The 26,449-nt window shown below is 38.2% G+C and overlaps 1 protein-coding gene across 1 annotated transcript in view; it reads right to left on the bottom strand.

Moving 5' to 3' along the window:
- The window catches only part of CNTN6 (contactin 6), a gene marked incomplete at both ends in the record, with an annotated part of 224,593 nt that overhangs the window by 29,819 nt on the left and 168,325 nt on the right, over nt 1-26,449 (bottom strand). Inside the window, one exon of the mRNA XM_081276135.1 lies at nt 14,526-14,653. Within this exon, the coding sequence (XP_081132261.1) occupies nt 14,526-14,653 (128 nt within the window). The remainder of the gene's footprint in view (nt 1-14,525; nt 14,654-26,449) is intronic.

Here is a 26,449-nt window from a genome sequence, read left to right as displayed (position 1 = left end):
ACAGGAGGAATAAGTTTCTGACATCTATGGCACAGCAGGGTGACAATAGTTAATAATAATATGCTGTATATTTCCAAATCGCTCAATGAGTAGATTTTTTCCATGTTTTCATTACAAAAAGAATAATAAGCCTGCTATGTGATGGATATGTTAATTAGCTTTAATCATTCCACAACGAAAATGTGTTATCAAAATATCACATTGTGCTTTATGAATATATACAATTATTTGTCAATTAAATTTTTTTTCAAAAAGATAGTGGAATCTATTTCCTGAAAGATATGAGGAGCATGAGAAATAAGAAGCAAGCAGTGGTATAATGAAAACGCAGCATCTGCCCTGTGAGAAATGGAATATACGTACAAAGAAATACCTCTGTGCAGTCAGATGTGATACACAGAAAAATTAGTGTTTGGTTATTTGACCTCCCTTCCTCCGTGAGCATCCTCCGTGGATAAAGCATTGCTTGCACAAGAAGACTCTTTTGTTTTGGTACTGGAGATTGAACTCAGGGGCACTCGACCGCTGAGCCCCATCCCCAGCCCTATTTTGTATTTTATTTAGAGACAGGGTCTCACGGAGTTGCTTAGCACCTTACTTTTGCTGTGGCTGGCTTTGAACTTGAGATCCTCCTGTCTCAGCCTCCGGAGCTGCTGGGATCACAGGTGCACACCACTGCATCAGGCAAGAATGTTGTTAATGACTGTTCCTTTCCCCAAACCACATGCAGACCTGCCCTAATGCTGTGGAGGTGGCTGTCTAGAGGCCATAAGGTCCCTGATTGCTAACTTGAATAGTTAGCATTCTGTAACCCTGCGTAGCCCCAGCTCGGAACGCAAAACACAGGGACAAAACCACCATGGTTGCAGAGACTGGGAGAGGGGAACTTGGGCTACAAAAGCATCCAAATTCTTCCAAGCTGCTTCAAGGCAAGAGCAAAGACTTTTGAACCCAGGAACTCGTCTTTGGCTGACACCTTAAATTCTTCAGAATCCCAAGCAGCTGAGAGATTTCTTCAAACCACTCACACCACAGAGTAGGACTCCTGGGTGTGTGCACACCCCTTCTCCTTTCCCGGGAGTGAATTTTATTTCCAGTGGAATCGGGGAAGGAACTTGGAGGCTCACTAACACCGAAACACTTCTCAGTGTTTATGGATAAGTGAGATCGTTAGAGCCCAAATCGCCACAGATGAAGCAGAAGCAGCATCCGTCTGCAAAACCCTGTCACTTGTGAAATGTGGTGGAGCTGCTTTCTCATGAAAGAAAATGAAGGGATATTTACTCCCTTTCATCCCAGGCCATTTTATATACCTTAGGTAGAAAATTGGGACCAGCCGTCTGAAAATTCCAGTGTGCCTGAGAATTTCCTGGAGAAGTTATTTAAAATGCAAATTCCTTGGCTCCTACCAGAACTAGAGATTCCACAGACCTGCAGGGAGACGCCAGCCTATAGACTTCAACAGTTACTCTGAGGACCACGTAACAGTAGTTACTCTGAGGACCACGCTTTGAGACATATCCCATTAGGTTTTTTGAAATGTGAACCTGAAATTCCTATGGAAGGGAATCTAAGGTCTAATTAAACATATTGTCAGAAAGTCTAGAAAGCTGTGGCTTCTGCAAAAAGTTCATTGCTAGGATGATAATATTATTGTTTTGTGATGTTTTTTAGTGTTTCATCGAATGTTTTAGCATATAGAAAACCCCTGGATTAAAGAAATACCTCAATTCAAGGTTTCCTGCATTTGGCAGAATATGGAAACTAATTTTTTTTTTTTTTTTGGTGAATGGGAATCCTAGGGATTAAACTCACTTGACCACTGAGCCACTTCCCCAGCCCTATTTTGTATTTTATTTAGAGACAGGGTCTCACTGAGTTGCTTAGTGCCTTGCTTTTGCTGAGGCTAACTTTGAACTCGAGATCCTCCTGCCTCAGCCTCCTGAGCCACTGGTTATCTTATGTTCAGATCGCCTAATATATTTATTTATTTTTATGTGGTGCTGAGATCAAACCCAGAGCCTCACACCTGCCAGGTGAGTGCTCTACCGCTGAGCTATAACCCCAGCCACATCATCTAATATTTTAAAAACACTTTCTGAAACATGGATGTATGAAATCTTCAGATACATAGGATTGTCCTGCAAATAACTGGGATAAGTGTTGGGGCAAGAAGGAAGGTTACAGATTAGATGTCAGATTAGTTATGAGTTACTTGTTATATCTAGAATAGATATTAGATATGAGGTTTTTGTTATCAGCAGGGGCTGGTGAGGACATGAGAGATCCTTGAACTACATTCTTCATTTTGTGTGTTTTTAAGACTCATTAATAATAATAATGTCTGGGGTAATTATTTATCTACAGAACATAGAAAAATATTCTGCTCAGCTCCTACAGTGACCCCTGTTTGACGATTTCAGCTCCTACAATGATGAGGACTGACCCCTGTTTGACGATTACTGTAAACATAAGTGACATTCATAAAGAGGTCATTAGCTGTACTCTGTGGTGCGGGACTGTAATTCTAGCTATTCAGGAGGCTGAGGCAGGAGGATCACGATCTTGAGGTCAGCCTGGGACACACAGTGAGACCTGACCCATCTAGAAAACAAAAGAGCAGCAAATGATAACAAGATCATAAAGTTACCAAATTTTAATATTTGCCATTTTCAATCTATATTGGAGAGAAGTCATTTTATTAAAATAGCTTGATAAAGTCCTCCCATTTTTAAGGAGTCTAGGGAAAGCTTTAATAGAATATACGATGTCTTTGATGAATAGCTTTATTCAAATTCACACTGTCCTAGTCACTAATGATCTTTCCAGAATGTACCTTCAATTACAATCACTCCACCAGACATGAAAACCAATCATATCAAAACGTAGGTCAGAATCCTTTAGCATGGTTTCTTTAAACACAAATGGAATTGGTCCTTCTGATGGCCAAGAGACTCCTTCCATTTCTTAATTCCCAAGTATATTTTTGGAAACCAGGGAATGGCAATCAAACATGTATCTGGTCTCATCTGACCATACACACAATACTACTCTTCTCATAGCTTTATTTGGCTTTTCTTTGGTACCTTCAACTTTGCTGAAATCTTCACCTGTGAATCATAATCTTTTAGTGTCAATTTCCAAGATAACAACTGTTGAAATGATTCAGAAGTTGTCAACTGCTCTCAGAGGATGGAGACATGCGTGTGACAAATAATCAAACTCTTCTTTCTCTTTACAAAGAGCTTCTGCCTTTGTTACTCTATGACATTATAGGAAATGTTGCTAAGACACTGATAAAAAGTAAACTAGGATATAAATAGTACTTCAAACAGGTGACAAAATTTCTCTGATATTTTCTCTCACTATTTAACTTATGAAGGCTATAAATAAACATTTTAGAGATTTGGTCCTCTTCCTAATTCCCCAGAATCTCCAATTGTGCTACACGTTAACACGATGATAGGCCAACCTTTTCCAATTGCTATTTATTTCTCCTATCTATATGATTCATATCAGGACAGTATTTCTTCCAACTCTAAGAACCGAGGTAGCATTTATTTTAGGACAGATTTAAAAGTGTTTACATTTCCAAAGAAGATGACCAACAGGTGTATGTAAAGATGATCGACATCACCAGGTAAGGGCTGGGAATGTGATTGAGTGGTACAGACAGCACTTGCCTGGCATACATGAAGCCTTGGGTTTGATCCCCAACACTGCAAAACAAACAAACAAACAAAAAAAACACAATGACCCCATCACTGAACATCACCAATCACCAGGGGATTGTAAATCAAACCTCATACCTATCAGGATGGCTATTACCAAAAAGATAAAAGGTAAGTGTTGGCAAGGCTGTGGAGAAAAGGGAAGCCTTTGACGCTGCTGGTGGGGATACTAACTGGTTTTACCATTATGGAAAACAAGATGGCGGCTTAGAAATTAAAAAAAAAAAATAGAATTTCAATATGATGCTGCAATCCTCATTGTAGATATAGACCCCAAAGAAGTGAAATCAGTGTGTGGAAGATTATCTACACTCCCACATTCTCTGTCTCATTATTTATAGTAGTCAAGATAGAGAAGAAACCTAAGTGCCCATCATTTATGAATGGATAAACAATGTGGGATATCTATCTATCTATCTATCTATCTATATATATATATATATATATACATGCCACGAAATGTTGTTCAGCCTTAATAAAAGGAAGTACAGTCATTTGTGACAAGATAGATAAACCCAGATGAAAATTACATGAAGTAAGACAGACATAAATAGAAAAATGAAGCATGGATTGAATTAGGTGTGAAATCTAAAAAACAAAACAAAATTTAAAAAGTCAAGTTCATAGAAACAGAAAGTAATTGGGCGATTCCCAAGAATAAGGAGGTGAGGGTATGAGAGGTATGGGTCAAAAGGCACAAGTGATAGTTATATAATATAAATAGGTCCAGAGATACAATAGACCATATGGTGGCTGCAGTTATAACACTGTACTGTACACTGGAAATTTATTCATTCCACAAACACACACAAAAGAGGAAATTATGTGAGGAGATGAAGATGTTAATTTCTTTGGCTATAGTAATCATTTCACTGTGTGTCTGGGTATATTATATGTATATGTAAATATGCATATGAGCATTGTGTGGTCCATCTTAAATACGTAAATCTTTATTTTGTGATTCAGACTTGGCCTTCTGGCTTTGGTACCAGGGATGGAACTCAGGGGCACTGAGCCACATCCTCAGCCCTATTTTAGAAAGGGTCTCAAGGATTTGCTAAGCACCTTGATTTTGCCAAGGCCGGCTTTGAACTTGCCATCCTCCTGCCTCCGCCTCCCGAGCCACTGGGATGAGAGGAATGCACCATTGTGTGCCTGACTTCAACAGACTTTGCTTTTTGAAAGCATCTTGACTTTTTTTTTGTGATGTGGGGGAATGTCTGCCCTGGGGAAGGAAGTGGCAGAGTGGTACTGCTGAGCGAGAGATTCCGATCCAGGACACAAGTGGAAGACGGAGCTCAAGATCTATCGTCACCCACATGGTACTTTCTTTCTAGGCCTCTCCATAAATTTGAAGAAAGAACTAACACTTGATGTTCTAAATATTAGGAGAGAAAGTAATATCACGATCAAAAGCAGCATGTGCCATATTTTGAAGAACATGATCGATTGCAGTGTTTACTTTCAGCTCCTCATAAATATGCACTAAATGGTGACACAATGAAAGCTTTCCTCGACATCAGTTCACCAAAACAGATGAGAGAGAAAAAAAAAAAAAAAAAAAAGACAAAATTTCAGGAACTAAATGAATGTGAATGACTTAAAACTGAGTTTGCAGTGAGTTTGGTCCCATGTAAGAAGAGAACTCTTTATTGTGTCAATCGCTCTGATGGGACTTAGAAACAGGGGGCTACTTGATCTCTAAAAGGTTCTATCTCATCAGGAGATGGGCAAGCTATACTCCGGAAAGGATCTGATAGAGCTGGGTGCGTGTTCCCCAAATCTTCCTGTGTTCGATGCTTGTTCTCCAGGGTGGCACCCCTGTGAGGTGGTGGAAGCTTTAGGAGGTAAAGTCTGGTGAGAGGTCTGCAGCTTACTGGGAACACTCCCTTGAAAGGGAGGCAGGACCTCAGCCCCTTCCCCTTCCTCCCTTTTGTTTTCTGGCTACAAGGTGAGAAGCTTCCTCCATCACCTCTTCCACACCATTGCCACCTGGTGTCCCTAGCACAGTCCTGAGAAGTCTCTACCCATCCATGGACTGGGACCTCTAAAACTGTGAGCCAAAACATGCATTTTCTCTTTATAAGTTAACGATCTCAGGCATTCTGTTATAGTCACAGAAAGCTGACCAAAACAGGATAAGAAGCGGGGTATCCGAACGGTTAGCCACCAAACAGGATGGAGGGTGGGGAAATCATACCGCAAGTAGGGAAATGGAAACCTTTATACAGGAATATTGGGGCCCTGGCCTTGCAACTCCATTCAGCTTCAAGAGTATTGGAAAGTGTTCTCCAAGCAGAAAATGGCGGACTGTTATCTTAGTAACCAATGAGCCTAAGAGAAAATATCTCAACATAATTACTTTAGGAGTTTCCTGAGGAAAGAGCCCAGCCAAGTCATTTTAGCATGACACGAAATAAATCAATAAACCCCAAACTTGATCAGAGCCTTCATAAGATTTTTTTTAGTGCCCTCTGCTTAGCTATGAGTCAACAAGTAAAATTCACAAGGTACCTCTGTATGAGTCTTAATAAAGAACAGGGGATGGAACAAAGGCAGGAAGGCAGTCTGGGGAAATAGAAATCATTCAGGGAAAATAAACCAGAAAAAAAATTCCATCAGCAATATTTTCAGAGAGAGAGACAGAGAGAAAAAAAAAAAAAGAGCAAGATATTACATGAAGGACCGGTTGTAAAGTAAAAGGACACTTGGAAACAACTTTAAAACCTAGAAAAGCAAGAAATTCAATAAGTGTTCTGGAAGATAAAGTTGAGGAAATCTCCTAGAAGTTTGGGACCCACAGGTCTATGAAATGCATACTAGGAAGGAAAAAAGCAATATATATACATATATGTGTGTGTGTGTGTGTCTGTAAACATGTGTGTGTGTGTGTGTGTACATATATATATGGACATTCATATCCATGTATATTATACACATTCAAATATATGTATGCTAACCAGAGTGACACTACAGAAAAATCTAACATTTACATAACAAGGCTTTCAGGAAATGGAATAAGGTAAAATATTAAATTATGCAAGAAGATAATCTAGGACCAGAGTATCAGAAATTCTAGGGTGACAAAACCCATCAGATGCCCAAGGTAACTATTGGAAATAGACTGAAATGATGGCACGCCACCCTGAGTTTGTGGAATATGGGGGAAAACTGACTTCTAGAGAAAGAGAGAAAAGATGTGATGAAAAGAACATCAGATATCAAAATGGTTCAACTTTTGGGGCAGAGCAACATCTCTAAATTTTTAAGGAGTAATCATTTCTTAAAAAAATATATATATACACACACACACACACACACACACACACACACATATATGTTGTAGATGGACACAAAATCTTTCTCTATGTGGTGCTGAGATCAAACCCAGTGCCTCACAGTGCCTCATTACTCCTGGGCTGGGGCTGTAGCTCAGTGGTAGCCTACCACTGAGCTACAGCCCCAGCCCAGGAGTAATGATTTCTAATCTGGAATTCTATTTCCTGCTAATCCATCCATCAAACCTAAGCACAGAATCAAGACTTTTGCAAACATGAAAGCTTTTCTCTTGAATTACTTTTACAAAACCCATTGGATGATTTAAACTATCAAAATAAGGGAATATTTTTTTTTTTAAAGAGAAAAGCATGTTTTTTTTTTTTGTTGTTGTTGTTGTTTATATGTGTTGTTTGTTTTTGTAGGGAGATAACAGAGACAGACTTGGGGAATGTTTAAGTCCACAGGACACTAAGCAAACAAACCGAAAAGGAGAAAATCCAACCCAGAAAATTCAAAGCTAACATCCACAATAAAATGTGGACAGAGATAAACAAACAAATAAGGAAATTGATGTGACAGAGTCTGTCTTTCTCTGCTCATGGCAAAGTGGAAATGGACCTCAAATGCATACGACTAGAATATTTAATATGCTCTTGGCCACGTGTGGGATGATCTGTTGAGACACGTGTTTATAGAGATTAAAATCTGCAATTGTTATTCCAGTCCACTAGAGGCAAGAGGAAATTTAATTTCAATGCACAAAGTAATCATGGGCAATATATTCCAGTTTACCTGCAGCCACCATTACCCATTTATCTTCCACTTTGATATTCAAATTAAAGTAAATATTAAAAGACTACCATCAACCCCAGAGTAAAAAGAAACAAATGAAGAACTCATCTAAGAAAGCCACTGTTCCAAATTTGAGTCTAAATATCATGCCAGGATGCTGTCTAGGCAGGAAGGTTACACTAAATATTTTCCTGCAAAGTAATAATGCAAAATATAAACACAGATCCTCTTTATGAACAAATAATCAAAACAGGGCCTGCCATCTATTGAGAAAGAGCCTGCCCTGCAGCTTCCGATGGTTGAATTAGATCCACCAATTACTCAGTTTCAAAGCTGTTAGTCCTTAATAGGCAATGAGTACATATTTATGGCATCTTATTTATATTTTTATAAAGAGATAATGTTCACTTGACTACTTTCCAGCCATGACTTTATGCTGGGCTGTCAAAAATCATAGTTGTTTTAGAGGAAATGGAATTAGGAATCAGGAATTCCTAATTAGAACATCTTCTAATGTAAGACGTGGTGCAAAGAGGTTGTTTTCTTATGAACTTTTTAACGCGACTTCTCCTCTCCAAAGAGGAGAAGTCGGATTCAGTTCATTTAATTATTTGTTTCTTCACTCTACCTGCTTGGACCCCATGCCTCTTTAGTACTTGAAAACATTTGCTAATGGCTTATCCAAGTCCTCAGGAGCCACAGACAGAAAATACAGTGGGCCTGCGAGGGTCATTAGTATCTTGATGACACACGCTATTCAGACTAAGCAAACACCTACACACAAACAAAATCTTTAGAACTGAGCCAGGTGCGGTGGCACACACCTGTAATCCCAGTGGCTCAGGAGGCTGGGGCAGGAGGATTGCAAATTCAAGACCAACTTCAGCAACTCAGTGAGACCCTGTCTCTAAATAAAATACAAAATAGGGCTGGGGAGTGTGGCTCAGTGGTTAAGCGCCCCTGGATTCACTCCCCAATACCAATAAACAAGTAAAACCCTTCATAATCCACCCTACTTTATTAAAGGGCCAGTTGTTATAATCCCAAAGCTTGTGCATTTACACATTTACAATGTGATCTGTCAGGCATCTAATCTCTTTTGTTTGGCATCAACCATGACCTAGATGCCCTCTATTTTTATGAAAAATTTAAAAAAAAACACAGTAAACTCTAACCAATAATAGGCTTAATTTATATATTTAAAAATTTAAAAAGTCTTTTTTTAATATTTATTTTTTAGCTTTTGGTGGACACAATATCTTTATTTCATTTTTATGTGGTGCTGAGGATTAAACCCAGTGCCTCATGCATGCCAGACGAGCCCAACTACTACTTGAGCCATATCCCAGGCCTAAAAAAAAAAAAAAATCTTGAACAGTAGCAAAGAAGTACAGACCTAAAATCCATTCATACCCCTCCTGTTTATTACATGCTGTATAATAAACATTAAAGAACAATTTTTAAAAAGTTGGTGATGATACTTGGAAATTTAATCCAAATGACCCAGTCTCCTTTTTTTTTTTTTTAAAGACACTGTGAGCTCAATTGTATGCAGATGGAAATAAGACTCATATTAGCAGGCTTGCTTCAGTGATCACCTCTTCAGTAGCTTGTTCCCACATTTCTACTTAGAATTTGGTATTCTTGTCTCCAACATTCATTTAGCACTCTTTTCATTATTGGAGTAGGAAAGAAAAATTTCACTCTGCCCGAAATAATAACTCCGTATGCAATTTCTCACCTTGAAAAAAATTTGCACCATTGGTAACTTTTAAATCAAAATTTTCTTTTTTCTTTTTATTAAAATGCTTTAAAAATTATTCTTTGTAGGAAATCATGGAGTTGGAGTTAAACACTTTCCGGGAGATATTAGCGGGTATGACAGACCATTCTGGTGTTTTCCAGAACGACAATATATCACAAATGTATTCCAGTAGGTCTTGTTTGTCTGAAACTGTACTTTTGGTTTTCCCAGTCAAGCTGGGCTGGACACCTGTAGGCGTGTGAAGTCAGAGTCCCAAATTATCTACCTGTCTCCGGTTGATTTCTTAGCAAATGCAGAGACCCATATCAGGGAGCCCTCTCTTAGCGCTGGGGGGAAATGGATAGGCCCTTCTGTATGCTTCTATAATAAAGACTTCTATCACAAAGAATAAACAACTAAATGAGAGGCAATAAACTTAATTTGCACATTAGATATGCTTTTACGAGTTCCGACATTTCAGTTGAAAATAATACTGAAGCAATGAGGCCTATAATTGAACATCCAAAACTTCTCCAGTAGGGAAACCAAAACAAATGTTGCCTGCAAACAAGATCATTTTTATAGCCTGCTGCTACTCTGCTTTTTAATAATTTTCCAAATGCCAGATCGAATAATTCCCCCTTTGATGTGATTTACATATACCTCCGAGTGCATGGGTACCATGTAATTGGGATCTAAGTCTTCCAAAAGAAAAGCCCTGAAACTCTTTCCATCGGAGGAGTCCATGACTGTGCCTGTGGGACACGTCCTCAAATTACGCTGGGCATCTTGCAAGGAGCTGGCAAGGCAGCGACTAATTGTGCTCAAGATGTTTGAAAGGAAAATTGCCTCTTCCCGCTGCATTAGTGAAATAGAAATTTTCCGACATACAGGACGGGGACCCGCTTCAGAATCCTCTTAACACAGATAAGCCATATCAGCTAAAAACTAAGCCGGAACATATCTTACTCTTGTAACCATTATCTTTTTACATGTTATCTAACAACAACATTTCTTGCATGACTGAGGCTGATAAGTAAATCCCAGAGAGGAGAGGATCCTTTTATCAGCTGTACTGAAATTTCTCATTTGCTCCTGACCACCCTATTCTCTTTAAGGTCACTCTATGCTGATGGTGGATCCAGAAAACAAATTATATTTGACTCTGGAATGATAATCTAATGAGCATCTTAGATGAGAAAACACACCAACACACACACACACACACCACACACACACACACACACACACACACAATAGTAAGCCACCTTAAAAACCAGTTGGTTATGCACTTCATAGTTTTAAAAATTGTTTAAATCCATGCACAACATTTTAACTCCTTCTAAGACAAAAGCTTCAGATTTGTAGGTTAGAAAGCAATAATTCTTTGGCACTGATACGTGCCACGTTCCTGCATGAAAGGGCATGAGAGACAGCAGTCTGATTAAGAGATTGTGCATAATGATATTCACACAGATTATATTCACAGACCAACATTAAAGCAAAGTTTGTAAACATGTTTTTGTTTTTTTGTTTGTTTTTGTTTTTAGTAGCAGGGATTGAACCCAGGGGCATTTAACCACTGAGCCATATCCCCAGCTCTTTTTATATTATATTTAGAGACAGGGTCTTACTGAGTTGCTTAGACCTTGCTAAGTTGCTGAGGCTGGTCTTGAACTCAGCATCCTCCTGCCTCAGACTCCCGAGCCACTGGGATTACAGGCGTGCACAATCACATCTGGCTCTAAACATGTTTTTATTCATATTGTCTATACATTTTGTGCTCATGAAGTTATTGTATTTATTTATCCATCTGTATGATTAAGTATATATGTTTATATTGTGTAGGGTGGTTCTCTGTCAATGACAAAGAAATACGACCTCCAAATTCCTTAAAATGACATGTGGATATCTCATGAAGGTTAAACTATAACCACATATCTGCGATTAGATATAACGAGTGAAAATAACCTTGATAATCATACGTATTGACATTATATTAAATGGGCCTCTTCTTTGTATATGCACATCCCTATCTGACACTGTGTTACTGTAGAACATCAGTGTGTTCTCTGTACGGAGTATTTAGGGTTTTAAGGCAACTTCAAATTTCCAGCAGAGCTGGGAACTCAAAGTGTATTAGAAATGTACAATTACAAACCTTAAAATTGGAAAGTCAAAAGCATTTAAAACTTGCAATTTTTCTGAGATGACCTCCTTTTTCCCCCCCTTTCTCTTTTTCTTTTTGCAAAGTGTTTCAAGAAGTTTAAGTCCTAAAAAAAATTGAATACTGTCAAATTTTAGACAAAGATGTTAGCATTGAAATTATGCCTTTGAACCGAGCAGTGTAAGATGGTGACCTTTCCATCAATAAATCGATATCTACGGGGCACATATGGCCCCTGACGGTGTTCTAGGAATTGTAGTTTATTGTTGATTAAAAGCTGGCAAAAAAAAAAAAAAAAAAATCTCCACCGTCTTTGTGCTTCTGTTCTGAAAGGGAACAAAAACAAAAACAAAAAAACACAAAAACTTGATAAATAAAAGAGTTCGTAAGAATATTAAAAATGCTACAGAAGAAGAAACCAAATAAAGTGGCCAGAAATGCAGAGTGGGATCCTGGGATTCAAGAGCCCCCAAGGAGGATACCAGAACTAAACAGAAAGTTAAGCCAGGTTATTTTAAACCAAGTCATATTGTTTAGCTATTTTCCTCCTGCAGAGAGAGGATCGTATGTGGGGACTGTGGTGTTCTTTATAGGATATCTCAAAAACAGGCAAATGCATCCTTAGTCAGATTTTCGTTGCTGTGATCCAAATACCTGACCAGAACAACTTAGAGGAAGAAGAGTTTATTTTGGCTCATGGTTCAGTCTCGGGTTGGCCAGTTCCCTTCCTCTGAGTCTGTGATGAGACAGAGCATCAGGGTAGAGGAGAACGGGCTCACTGCATTGCAAGAGAGCAACAGAGAGAGGTAGGGGAAAGCAGGGGCCATAGGAGGATTCACCCTGCCCAAGTGACCCACCTCCTCTAGCTGCACCCCATCCACTTACACCAATCACCCAGCCATTCAAAGGAAGATGGGCGGATGAGGTCGCAGCCCTCCCAATCCAATCATTGCACCTATGAATATTCCTGCATCAACGGGAATCCTATCCAAACAATGACCCTCACTTACAACATCGGAACCATAATCTTGCAGAAAACATGGAAATTGTACACATGTGAAAAACACAGTTGCTATCATCAGAACAAAGCACAGCCTAGTTGCGTCTTAAGTTACTCAATTTTTATGTCTCTTCCTTTTATTTCTCTCTCGACAATTATTCATAGACAATGAGCATCATGATGCTGAAGGTTTAAGAAACATTTGCGGAAGGAGTGGTATTCATTCAGTTCACTTCCATACACACAAAAAATGTTTTTGGTTTTCTTCTTAGCCTTTGGAGTGACATGATGCCTATTATTTTATTTTAGTAGCAAAATCATTGGTCCATCTATGGTTTTCTGAACCATACTCAAGCATAAATCACCAGTAGTCTACAAAATTTCTTTTAGGAAATACATCTGTATTATGGATATCTTTATTCTTTCTTATTTCATATTTTAATGACTCCAGATTTCTCTATACCTGGGAGATTTAACTATATAACTACAGTGTCCTTTTTTTTAATTCTCCATGTTTTAAACTTCTGCTATAATAAAATAAATGCACACTACTTACATTTTTTAAATTTGTAATGATGGAATAATTCTTACCCTTTCCCCCCTTATTGAGTGTGTTATTTCTTCAAATAAGTCACATGTTTTGGTATATGAATACTGTCAGAATATTGCTAAAGAGATATCCAGTTATTCAAATCAGCCATAGCATATATCTTGAAACACTGAGTCCATCTCTGTCTTTAAAAAAAATCAATGACCACACAGTCTTAAGTGTTTTTTTTTTTTTTCCCAAAATGTGCTTCCTTGGTTGGGTTTTGACACATCAGAACTCATCAGTCACATTTCCCCAGAGTGAATCAGACAATTGTTGACATAATAGAATATATTTGGGACAAATTGCCGGAAGGATCTTCCAGAGATAAAGATGGGTATCTATTTTTCATAAGCCATTTTAAATGATGGTTGAAGATGTTCTGCTAGATTCTTTCTATGGAATATATTTATTTTTAATAGAGAAGACGAGAAAGCACCAATCGCCAAATGTAACCATGGGGGCTTAATTAGCTGCTCAAACTGTTTTATGAAGACAGTCGTTTTCATCATCCGGGAGGCAAGAAATGATAGAAGTGACATGGTTTCCAGCAAACACACTGGCTTTATAAATCAGCAAAAATGAAGAAAAGACAAATGATGTCCCTTGGTGATATATGTACGTACACTTGAATTGATACGTTTAAAAGTCTTCAAGATACACTCTGCCGTTCCACCCCCTCAAATGGTCGGACCTTATCTGTTTGCTGGGAAGAGAAGCGAATAATGACTCCTAAGAACACCATGAGTTCATGTTTTCCCTTTGGAAAGAAGTGCTTATTCAGGTCAATGGAAGAATCTGCATTCCACTACTCACATACCTCAGGTTCCATAAATAATGATCTGGTTGTGTCTTAGGTAATCCTTATACACATGCAAAAATTTCATGCACAATGAGAACTTCTGAATGACCATTTAACCAAGAAAAGTGATCCGTCCATGACTTCTATGAAAATATCCACCACCCCATACACTAAGGTATCAGCAAGAATTCAAATATAGGTTTTAACTATGCCAAAGTGTAGCACCGACAACATTTTCAATTGCCAAAGGACTCAATCTACCATGGTATCCCATTGGCAAAGAGTGCATGGGAACAGAACCCTTAAGTAAATTGTGGTTTAGAATTTTTACACATGGTACAAGTTCGACACAGGTAATCGGGTCATGACATGCACATGTATTTCCAACATACTTTGAATGTATGTAAAATTAATAAATTACCTTTGACCACGAGGCTGCCAGTACTCTTTGCAATGCCAAATTGATTTGTAGCCATACAGGTATATGATCCAGCATCCGACCTGGTAACATTATATATCTTAAGGCTACCGTCCTCCAATAGAAACACTCTATTAAAAAAAAAAACATGTTATTAATGGAAGAAAGGCCATTAAATAGCAATAAATCATAACTCCTTACTTTCGCTTTCAAATAGCACTAAAATTATGGATATACATGATGAGTTCATTCCTTTCCCTATTCATTCTTGTTCTTGAAGTCCATTTCTAAATCTAAATAGTAGAATACATGGCTTAAGTTTTTTTTTATTTTGACAGATTATCAATGATCATTTTACTGTAATGTGAATTATCATTGTTATTTTAGTGCACATTAAAAATCAAATGACTGTGTGGTATCGTAATACCCAGCTAATGGACAAACAAGAAATGTAATTACTATGCATTTTGAAAAGCCAGCTCACTTTTGACAGCTGAACTCGGCTTTGGAAAAAAAGCAGAACGATTTTCACAGTCATTTGCTTGATCTGTGAATTTACGAATCTGCTCTGATTTGGCATTTCTTGCAATGAAACAGTTGGGTTCGGAATTATGGTAATATTTGTTTGGGTTAGAAAGTTGAAGGAACTGTCTGTATGGTATATGGTTCCAGGTACCAAAGACAATGCTTATTGTTGTATATCTCCAAAAGCAGCAGAGTAGAAAGGTTAAGGATCCATGGATCAGATGGAGTTAAATATCCCTAATACAGAGTACACCAAGGAGAAAGATCTATCAAAGAAGTTCCAATCTTTCACAGAATGATCCATCTCTCTTAAGTTTCCTCTGAAACTGAGAAATATTATAAAACAAACATCAGAGTGATATTGTAATCAGGGAAGGCACTGAGACTCATTTAGCAACAACAACAAAAAATCATCAGATGTTTTAATAAGAAGAGAGAGATAGAGAAAAAAAGGAAAAATAAAAGCATTCACCCAAATTTAGGCTTCTATTTTTTGAGGGCTTACAAATTTAGTGAGCAACCTGTTATATCCAGTTGTAGGAGCCCTGGTGGTAGCTAGAATTCTACCAAAATACGTGACGACAAACTAATTTTTAATGACTGGTTTTAAAGGAAATCCAGGCCAGATGATCTGCATGCATGTCATATCCATTAACAATAACAAAACAGCATTTGTTGCATCACAAACATATCATTGTTTCTAATATGTGTAGAACATGAAATGTAGCTAATATAATTAATTACCCAATTTGAAACACAGAGAATATGAGCCAACCACAATTGCTATGAAACCAGCTTCTGATGTTGGGTTTATCATCACTGAAGGATTTCAAATTTTCTCAGTGTACTGAAAAGACCATCTCTGGGTTTTAGAATGTTCCAGGGATGTAATCAGCTTTTAAAACAGTTACTGTGCTAGAGTATTTTCCAGTAGAAAATATTGATGTCTTATTACATTTCTGAAATGTCCAGTTTCGTAGGTCCTGGTTTGCATTAAGAACTGAATTATATTATCATTGACAGATAACAAAGGTATTCTAGAATACGGCAGATTTCTGGACAGATGAAATTCTTCCTTTGATTTAATGTGAGAAATAGTTACATGCATCCTTTACCCCCAGTATTTTAAGAATGATGAAGAATTTTTTCAATAGCATGACAACATTAAATATTGGTCAATAAAACACTTTACATGATAAAACAAATATATCACTGATATCTACATGCCATCAAATGGTAAATTTAAATTATATTTAAATTGTATTAACTATAAATTTATTATTAATGAAGTATATTAAATATAATTAAATTATGTTTAAATTTAATTATATTAAATAATGTTGTCATCGTTTTGCTTTCTTTTTTTTGTGGTACAGGTCATCTGTGGCACAAGACCTTAGGAAATTTAGGCAGAGTCTCTATCCTTGACCCACATCCCCAGTCCTTCCATAGTAATTTCAATGAATAACTGCAAAGTAGAACAATGTTTTTCTTCTTCATTTATTCAGTAAATCTTTGATCAATTCCCCACTATGTTTGTAGCAATATGTTAGGTGGTACAATAGGCAAGGGCAAAATAAAACGTGTTAAATATACAGGGTAGTTTTTTTCCGTGATATTGAAACAGATATTAAAATTTAAGAAGGGTATGAGCTATTGTTGGGAACTGCCTCTGTGCAGACCCCTACTCAGTGTGCAATAAATAAATGTCAGCTCATGGAAACCTGGAGACCAACCCCTGGGTTCACTCTTGCTCTGGATCCATGTTATAAGCCAGGGAACAGGCAGAGAGAGAAGCTCTAAGTGTTTCAAGGTACCCACCTGGCAGTATAGACCCCAAATCCTGACCACGCTATCACTTTAGCTCACAAAGCTTTTATTATAGCAAGAATCCCTTCATGGTAGGTTTTCAAAACATAATTTGCTTATGGTTACTATGATTAGCATAAACTTGATTTTCTACATATATGTGTGTGTGTGTGTGTGTGTGCATAATTTCATTTGCATAGTATGATGTTTAATAGTGAAGGTTCTTCATCTGAACTTCAGAGACGATAATGATAATAACCCCCTGAAATATCATGAAATGTTAGTGTGTGTGCACACATATGCATTTTTCGAGGTTTTTGGCTTTTCTGAGATCTTCCAGGCAGACTTGGCACCTACTATAGTACTCTCTGCTCTGGGAGAGTTTTAACCCCAGATGCCTTGATGTGTGGTACAGTGACGGTGATGCTAACCTTAAGAATTCTTTTTCATCTTCTCTCATGCAATTATGGTGTCATTACAGAGGGGGTGGCAAGGTAGGCTCTGGAGTTAAATGACTTGTGACTGATTCTGAGCCCCAACGTTTAATACCTGTGTGACCCGAACCAAGCTAATGAACACTCCAAGTTCTGAGTTTTTTTTTTTTTTTTTCCTGTGTGGCATAGTGATACCATATTACCTTTGTCACGGAGTCATGGGGGTTAAGTGATATTAATGGTTTAACATGTTTAAGAATGTCCTTTACTCCCAGTTAGAAGTCAGTAGGCAAGGTTTTAATGAACCAATTTATTTTCCTCACAAGGTAAGCACTTCTTTAAGTCCAGGGGGAATAACAACAATGGGGGGGAAGGAGAAAATGTTTTGTGAGAGTCCAGTTTGCACAAAGGGCTCCAAAGGGTAGATATCAGGCTTAAAAAAAAATGATGGACACATAACATGTGTACAGGTTTTTGAGATGCAGTGTGGGGGTCTGATTCATGTATACTTGGGTAGTGACCATCTCAGGGAATTAGAAGATCCATCTTCTTACATTATGGCCATGCTATTATGGGGAATACATTCATATCCCTCTTCCTTTGCCATTTTGAGATATGAAGTGCGTTATTTTAAAAATGCATTTTTTTAAGTTGTAGATGGACACAATACCTTTATTTTATTTACATCGATGTGGTGCTGAGGATCAAACCCAGTGCCTCACATGTGCTAGGCAAGTACTCTACAACGGACGGAGCTACAACCCCAGCCCACGGAATGCATTGTTTTTAATGAATCTCATCTGCTGTATTGTAGAACACCAGCGCTTTCATTCTCTTATCACACAAGAACATCGACCCTGCTGATCAACCTCTTCCTATTCTCACCAGTCTCTGGTAACTATCATTCAGCTCAATTTCTGTGAAATCAGCTTTTTAAGATTCCATTTATTTATTTATTTATTTATTCATTTTTTTTATTGGTTGTTCACAACATTACAAAGCTGCAATCTGTATTTGGGGTAAAAATGGGAGTTCATAACCCACTTGATTCTAATGTATGAAATATGATTTGTCAAGATTCCATTTAATAAAGGGAGAGGATACAATATTGTCTTGCTGTGTCTGTCTTATTTCATATAAGGAAATGTGGTCCAGATGCACAGCGGAACACTATAAAGCCACAGACAAGCAGAGAATCCTGCCTGCCCTAGGTGACAACATGGATGGATACAAAGTACTTTGTGCCAGGCTTGTAGAAAGGAGTCTGAGGGTAGAAAAACTGTCCCCAAGACTATGTTTAACTACTTACATTCCTCTCCTAATTCAAATCTTTCCAATCCTTGGTTTTTCAGTTTTTATTTTGGCAATGATAATATAGTTGTCATGAAAATTAATTAAATGTCAGGCATCAGTCCAATTCCCCTTCTTTGCTGACACTAACATTTGGGATTTTGCTCTCCTTCATGATTTAGGCCACTATCTTGGATTCCTGTGTTGGCCATTGCTCATGCCTCTTGTCTTAACCGCTCATAAAACTGAGCCATGTGGTTTTATTTTTTTATTTTTTTATTTTTTTTTTAAAGAGAGAGTGAGAGAGGGGAGAGAGAGAGAGAGAATTTTTTTTTTAATATTTATTTTTTAGTTCTCGGCAGACACAACATCTTTGTTGGTATGTGGTGCTGAGGATCGAACCCGGGCCGCACGCATGCCAGGTGAGCGCGCTACCGCTTGAGCCACATCCCCAGCCCGCCATGTGGTTTTAACGAACCAGTTTTGATCATTTCCCGGACTGTCTTGGTTCTGGTGTTGTCGAGTTCTGACACTTGACTTGTGGGGTCTGTTTCTTCCACTATAATCATTTCACATTTCAGTAAAATAATATTCTTTCTTTCAAGTCTCTGTTCTCAAATATCCCCTTAATTAGGATATTTCAACTGTTCACATAATTGAATAGAAAAAAAACTCCCCCAAATTACCAGCGCTTAGTATTCTATTTGGATGATTAAATTACAAATTGTGACATTTGCATTTAAAATGTTCTGCAAAAAAAAATTTGTGAATTTAAAGACATTTACATGTGTAGATGTAATATGACTATTCCACTGATAGAAAAATTAATACTTAGCAATGTAATGCACCAAGTTATTTCTCTAATTGTGTGATGGGTGTAAAAAATGTCGAAATTCTGAACAACAAGCTGTGCCTGACAGGCACATGACATCGGGGAGATTATTTTTGGTGTCATTAGAAAATAGGGCATGTAGAAACGGAGCCAGCAGCACATGTAAACATTTCAAGGTTAACTGATATGTTGAAGGCAGACTTTATGGGGTGATTGAACATGCAAGGTTTCAATCTTCTGACTGTCAGGGAAGTAGGTAGGGTAGAAGAAAAACAAAGTAACAGACGACCTGTCCATTGGTTTGATTTTATACTGGTCCCCTCCCTCCTGATGAGCTACTACTGTGAATAGAACTCCAAGAAGATAGAACTTTGCATCAAATTCACCTACAGAGCTCCTTCACCTGGTACCTGGGCATCAAATTACGTATCATTTTAGGAACTACATAAACATTAATGTGGAATGGTTTAGACCTTGTTTTCTTAGGCTTCCTGTGCACCAGCAACTAAATATATAGAGGTTAATATTCATCACCTATTTTATAACTCCAATGAATCTCACATACACGCAACCTTCAATTTACTTACACATACAGAAAACACATCTCCCTATGTGGATTCCAAAGTCTGAAGAGAAATTGAGAAAGGCTCTCATTTTTATTTGCCTTTGGTATCCATCAAAGCCGATCACACAATTTGAGGACATAGAAGATTAACAAGAGCTAAATTTCCTGAACTCAAAGAAATTAGGACATTGGGCAATTATAATTTCTTACTGCTGAAACTAGAGCAATATTGCTATTTTTATAGAGAGATTATTAACTGGAGTATTGCTTCCAGTTCTGTCTAAAGATAATACTGTGGACCATGAAATTTTAATTGACTGTCTAATTTTACTGATATCTAGAAAAATGTAAAATAGATTGGATTAAAATGAGTTAGATAAGAAGTAGAAAAGTGTGGATAAATTTTTACTTTTCACCGTCTCGGTTTAAAGTAAAACGTCCCCCGTGGGATCCATTTCAGATCAAATATTGATATTGCATTTTAATGATTTTTTTGTACCTGATTATCAGCTGAGAAGTAATATCTATGCTAATCTTGATGTCGATTAATAAGCCACCTTTTAAAAATCCCTTATTTAATGAGCAACCAAAAAAATGACTGACACAATCTACAAAACAAGCAAATACCAAAGCTTGCTCTTTGAAACAAAAAATTAAGGTTGTGCTTTCCAACTGTTTAGGTCAATAATTTGAAATGGCACTAATGACAGTTATACTGAGAGACTATCTGACACCTTTGGCCAGAACAAAGTTCATGATTTAATCACTGAATTAATGAAAACCAAGTGTTATCATGCCTATAAGATCATTGTTATAGTCAGCTTTTCATTATCGTGATGAAAAGACCTCACAAGAACAATTTAAAGGAGGCAACGATTATTTTGGCTCACAGTTTCAGAGGTTCAGTGCAGGGTCAGCTGACTCCATAGCTCTGGACCCAACATGAGGGAGAACATCATGGTGGAAGAGTATGGTGGAGGACAGATACTCAGCTCATGGCACCCAGGAAGCAGAGTGAGAGCTCACGGGGACAAAGCATAAACCCCAAAGGCACAGCCCCAGTGGTCTACTTCCTCCAGCCATACCCTACCTGCCTACTATTATGCACCCAGTTAATCCATCAATGGATTAATCCACTTATTAGGTCAACGCTCTGATAATCCCATCATTTCACCTCTGAACGTTTCTTGCATTGATTCCCATGAGAGCTTTGGGGGGGATACCTCATCTATATCTAAACCATAGTAATCATCCATATAGTAAAAATGAGAAGAACCAGTAGAGACTTGAACTGAAGTGTGCTGTCTCAAGAGCAGTAAGTGAAAGAGGCACAGGAAGTATATCTAACCCACCTCTCCTAAATGATGTAGGCCATCTTCAGCAAAGCATGATATATTTGCAAAGAAATCATATACATCAGAAAGTTCAGCAAAGTTTATGTATGAATATTTAATTCATCTCTTTGACTTTTACTGACTTCGGGGGGGGGGGGGAAATGCAGATATTCTCAGGAAAGAGCTATTTAAGTTCCAAAGGAGAAACAAATGTTCATATTTACAAATCTTTATTATAGGATACATTTTTTCTTTTTTTACACAACTGGAAAACAGAAGCCTAGAATTTCTTCCTTTCCTGTCTAACAGGAGCTGGGCATTCCAGTCTGCTTAGCTGAGCCCGTCTGCCTTGCTAAGGCTACTTTTCCTCCTATAGTTTCAGCTTTACCTGACGGGTCTCTCTGGTTCTCTGGGTCCCACTGACTGTACAGTTCCAGATAATGCAACCCTAGCCAGCAAAGGGGCAGCCAGGCAGACAAATCCCTTCTTTCTTTTTCCCAGAAAGTTCCCAGGCACATGGTGAAAGGGTCCAGTGGAGGAAAGGTACTGAGCTCATGGGGCGTCAGGAAGCTCAGTGGGGTGGAGAAGGGGCCACAGAGAAGATGCACCCTACCAAGTGACCCCCCCTCCAGCCATACCTCACCTGCCTACAAAGTATCACCCAGTCAGTTCATTCGAACTAAGATGGACTGATTAGGTTGCAATTCGTCTAATCTAATTATTTTAACCTCTGAATATTTCTGCATTAACAGGAGCTTTTGGAGACATCTTGTATCCAGACTGTAACAGTTCTCTCTCCTGGGGAACCATGATAATGTAGGTAGCTTTCTCTAATACGTCTGCCCCTTAATCACTGGAGTTCACAGCCACTCTCTTTCTCCCCTCCAAAATAGGAGAAATTATTATTTTTCCATATCAACAAGCCGAGATGCAGGGCGTCTCAGTAACTATCTTAACCACAGCCCTGATGCAGATCTTCTCATCCCTAGCCAGGGCTACTTCTACTGAATCAGTGTATGTATGTAAAAATACGTACACTGTCTTATATTTTCAATTTCTTTTTAGACCAGTCAATGATCTCCAAGTGATCCATTAAAAACTAAAGTTTTTCGTTTCTTTTTAAGGCGGGACGTGTAGGGGTCAGAAGACTATGGACTCTCAATTTTAATTGTTTTGGATAGAAATCTGGTTTTCCCTCTCCGGCCATGTTACTTGGGGAACACATGGTTGATTTCTATGTCAACTCTATATAATACTGGGATGACAATATCAGTACCATCATCCATTTGCTTTCAGAATTAAATAGAGTAAAATATACAGAGACACAGGCACAGTTCACCCTCCATATCCATGGGTTCCCCATCCCACCATTCAACCAACTGATGATTTAAATATTTGAAAAAGAATTGCGTTGGTGGCAGGCGAGGTGGCATGTGTCTGTAGTACTAGAGGCTCAGGGGGATGAGGAGAGAGGATCGCAAGTTCAAGGCCAGCCTCAGCAAAAGCAAGGTGCTTAGCAACTCAGTGAGACCCTGTCTTTAAATAAAATACGAAGTAGGGCTAGGGATATGGCTCAATGGTCGAGCACCCCTGAGTTCAATCCCTGGCTACCTGCCCCCAACACCAAAAAAAAGAATTACATTGGTAATGACATTTTTTCTTTATCATAATTCCCTAAAAACTATAGTACAACTTTTTACATCACAGTGACACTGTCTGAGGTGTTGCAAGTAATCTAAAATGACTTAGAGTTTCTTGGAAGGTGCTCACAGAAGCTGCAGACCCTCATACCTCAGGTTTTCCATAAATACTATAGCATTTTATATAAAGATGTGCGTATCTTCAGATCTAGGTATCTTGGGGAGTTCTGGGAAACTATCCCCTGAAAATACTACTTATTGATATGTGCATATATAAATAACACTTGAGAATGATGAGGGTCTAATCATGGCTGTTATTTTTCCATATTTATTTGTGTTCTCCAAGGAGATCTACAATGAGCAGGTACTTCATAAATCTATATTTTCTGATTGGGTTTACTACTAAATATTCAGCCTTTTCTTCCTAGGCCTAAATGGATATTTATGAATACTGTTGATAAATTGAGTAAAGTAACAGAAATTCGCTTAGTTGAATAACCTCTATTGAAGAATAAATGCTAATTAGCCAGGCACAGTGGCGCATGCCTGTAATCCCAGTGGCTCAGGAGGCTGAGGTAGAAGGATCACAAGTTCAAAATCAGCCTCTGCAATGTAGCAAGACCCTAAGCAACTCAGCGAGTCTCTATCTCTAAAAATATGTAAAAGGGTTGGGGATGTTGCTTAGTGGTAAGGCACCCCTGGGTTCAATCCCTGGTTCCAAAGAAGAATAAATGCTAATTGTGGTCATAAAAAAGATAAATAATTATTAGTTGCTTGATACCATATATAGTAGTATAAGAGTTTCAGGAAAGGAATTCACTCAACTCTCCAGAACAGGACGCCAACATATAAGATTGGTCCTAGTCAGTATTTTATAGAGTTCAGATCAGAGAACTGAAGATTATAATACAACCCACATCAAAATCTCTTCAATTATTATGATAATATAGACCCTGTTGGGTGGTTCCTAAATATTTAATTGATTCACAAAAATGTGGTAGTAATATCTTTAGTAAATTTCTTAGCCTCTGTCCTAGCTCCAGGCGCACAGTATCATTCTTGAAGTCTGCCTATTGAGTGACATTGGGCACACCGTGATTAAATCTATGTGGACCATGGGGCTGTCAGAGGAGAAGAAAAAGACCTTAAAATGAAATTCTATGAAAAGTCTGAAAATGAAACATCATAAACCACATCTGTGCCCAGGAAGCAGATGTCTAAGAAAACTGACATTCCTAGGTACTTTAAGTTACTTTTTTTACCACTCTCAATGGACAAGAGCAATGTGTATATATTAAAGAGATTAAATGGCGAGCTATATTTCCCATGAATTAAGTATTCAAAGATGATCTGGGGTCCTTATGCACCTAATTGAAGGGGCTTAAAAAATGAACAAAGGTTTCTTTAGAAGTGAAGGGGTTAGAAATTGATTCCAAAATATTTTAATTGAAATGGGCATGAAAACATTACTGGTCCCAGGGTCTAATGTTTTGGATTTCCTGGTTTTCTGCAGTTGTATTTTGTTCCTAATGTGTAATCACTGGTGTGTGATCAGTCCAAAGACCCCAAGCCAAATCTCTGGTTCAACTGTCCTAAGCTCCAAAGCAGAAACGAAGCCTGCGGACCCTCATATCTCAGTGTTGATCCAAATGTGTCTTCTTGCTGAATACACAGAAATGATGTCAGGTCAGCTGCGTAGTGCTAACGCAGAATACCAACACAAACTTGGGATGACTGAATGGTGACATAAAAGAGAGGATCGTATGTTACAGCAGACATGAAAAAATATAATTATTCGGTGTCAGGATGTGTCTCTATTTGGATGGTATGCCCAAGAGTGTGCCCTGACACATGAATGTGAAAGACATGTGACTCCGCAGCCACCCAACGGCATTGGATGGAAAGGCAGCTAAATGAATTCAGTGAAACAGGCCTAAGAGGAATACATCTTGCTCTTCAGTAGGAGAACAGAAAGAGAAAGAAAAAAATACCTTCGTTTACTGCAGCAGTTTTGGGATGTCTGAGAAAACACAAATGGAAATGAATGTAGATTCAGATATCAGCATGCCCAGAGCCCATGTCCATCAAAAGATGGGAGATTGTAATGTTGGCAAAGGATGAAAAAGAAATGTTTGTGAACATAGAACTTAAGAAAAAATAAATAAATAAACCCACTCCCCAAATGGCTAGAAAACAGATTGATGATACAATGAGAGACATTTGTGCAGGGAATGGAGAATTCTGAACCCTGGGAGGGTCTTTTGGCTTCGTTATTCGATTTATGATGATGAGCCTACTGGGGGATGTCTTATGAGTTTTGAAATTTTGCGAATATCAAGTCAGATCTGTCACAGCCTCTCAGACAAGATTCACATACGGCCAGGTAACAGACAGGTAACTTTTTCCTGGGGGTTCCTGATTTCCCATAGGTATGGAAAGTGCACCCTTGGTCTATCCTCCATTTTCACTCCAGCTCTCTGTTAATCTAGGATTTCAGATGGGGAGGATCTGGGAAATGATTCCCCCTACTCTCAAATGTGGCTTTGAAAGTGACGCCAATGCTGGTGGAATTTCTTACTCTGGATCCTTTGGGCTCCTGAATGATCATATTCCTAAGTGTCTATAAAATTAGGCTTGTAAACGTGGCTGGAAGAGGGACCACTGGGATGTACCGTTTCTGCCAACCCTCTTTCCTTCTACAATCGATCCCATACCTTGATGCCAGAGTTCATCAGTGTTTATGGGATTTGCATTCTCTCTGTCCAAATGCCACTTAAAATTATACTGCACATTTTACTGAAATCCCAATCACTCATTGGATCAATGTGGACCCAGGAACCAAAGATGCTAAAAGGACTGATGTATCTATTTTACTGCTATGAATCTGGTAAGACTCCATCTATCAATATGTGGAAAACACATAGATTTGTGCTATATCTGTCATTTATTTAAAAAATAAATTAAAATGACTGTATATGCTGCTACTCTCAAAAGAGTTTTTACAGGTGTGCGCCACTGTGCCCAGCTAAAAATATACATTATTAAGCATATCCAAGTATTCCCCTGAGAAGTCAAAGAGCCGAAAATAGATGGGAAATTAGATGACTCAGACATGATGCCCGTCTCCTTAATTTTAGTAGAGAAATCTTGAGAAGAAAGTATTTTTTCTTTGGTGGAACTGTTATGGGCCAGGCTATATGGGCAATGAACAAACATACTCCGTTTTATCCTGAGATTCTGTGTCACATAAGAAATGCTTCTCTCCCTTGTTTTTTTTTTCCCCTTTCCCCTCACGAACTCTTATATGTAATTTTGTGTAATGTCATGAGCTTTGTAATGTTTTGAACAACCAATTAAAAAAAAAAAAAAAAAGAAATGCTTCTCCCTTGGGCGCACCCTGCCTCTGCCATCTGATCCTGCTTAGCACACTCTGCTTAGAAATGCAAATGTTTCTGTTCTTCTTATACAATGGAAAGTTGTTCTCTCTGTGGCTCCCAT

The sequence above is a fragment of the Spermophilus citellus genome (assembly GCF_964194105.1).
Source record: "Spermophilus citellus genome assembly, chromosome: 19".
NCBI classification, from domain to species: domain Eukaryota; kingdom Metazoa; phylum Chordata; class Mammalia; order Rodentia; family Sciuridae; genus Spermophilus; species Spermophilus citellus.
Note: the sequence above shows the minus strand (reverse complement) of the source record. Positions and strands in the feature narration are given on the sequence as shown.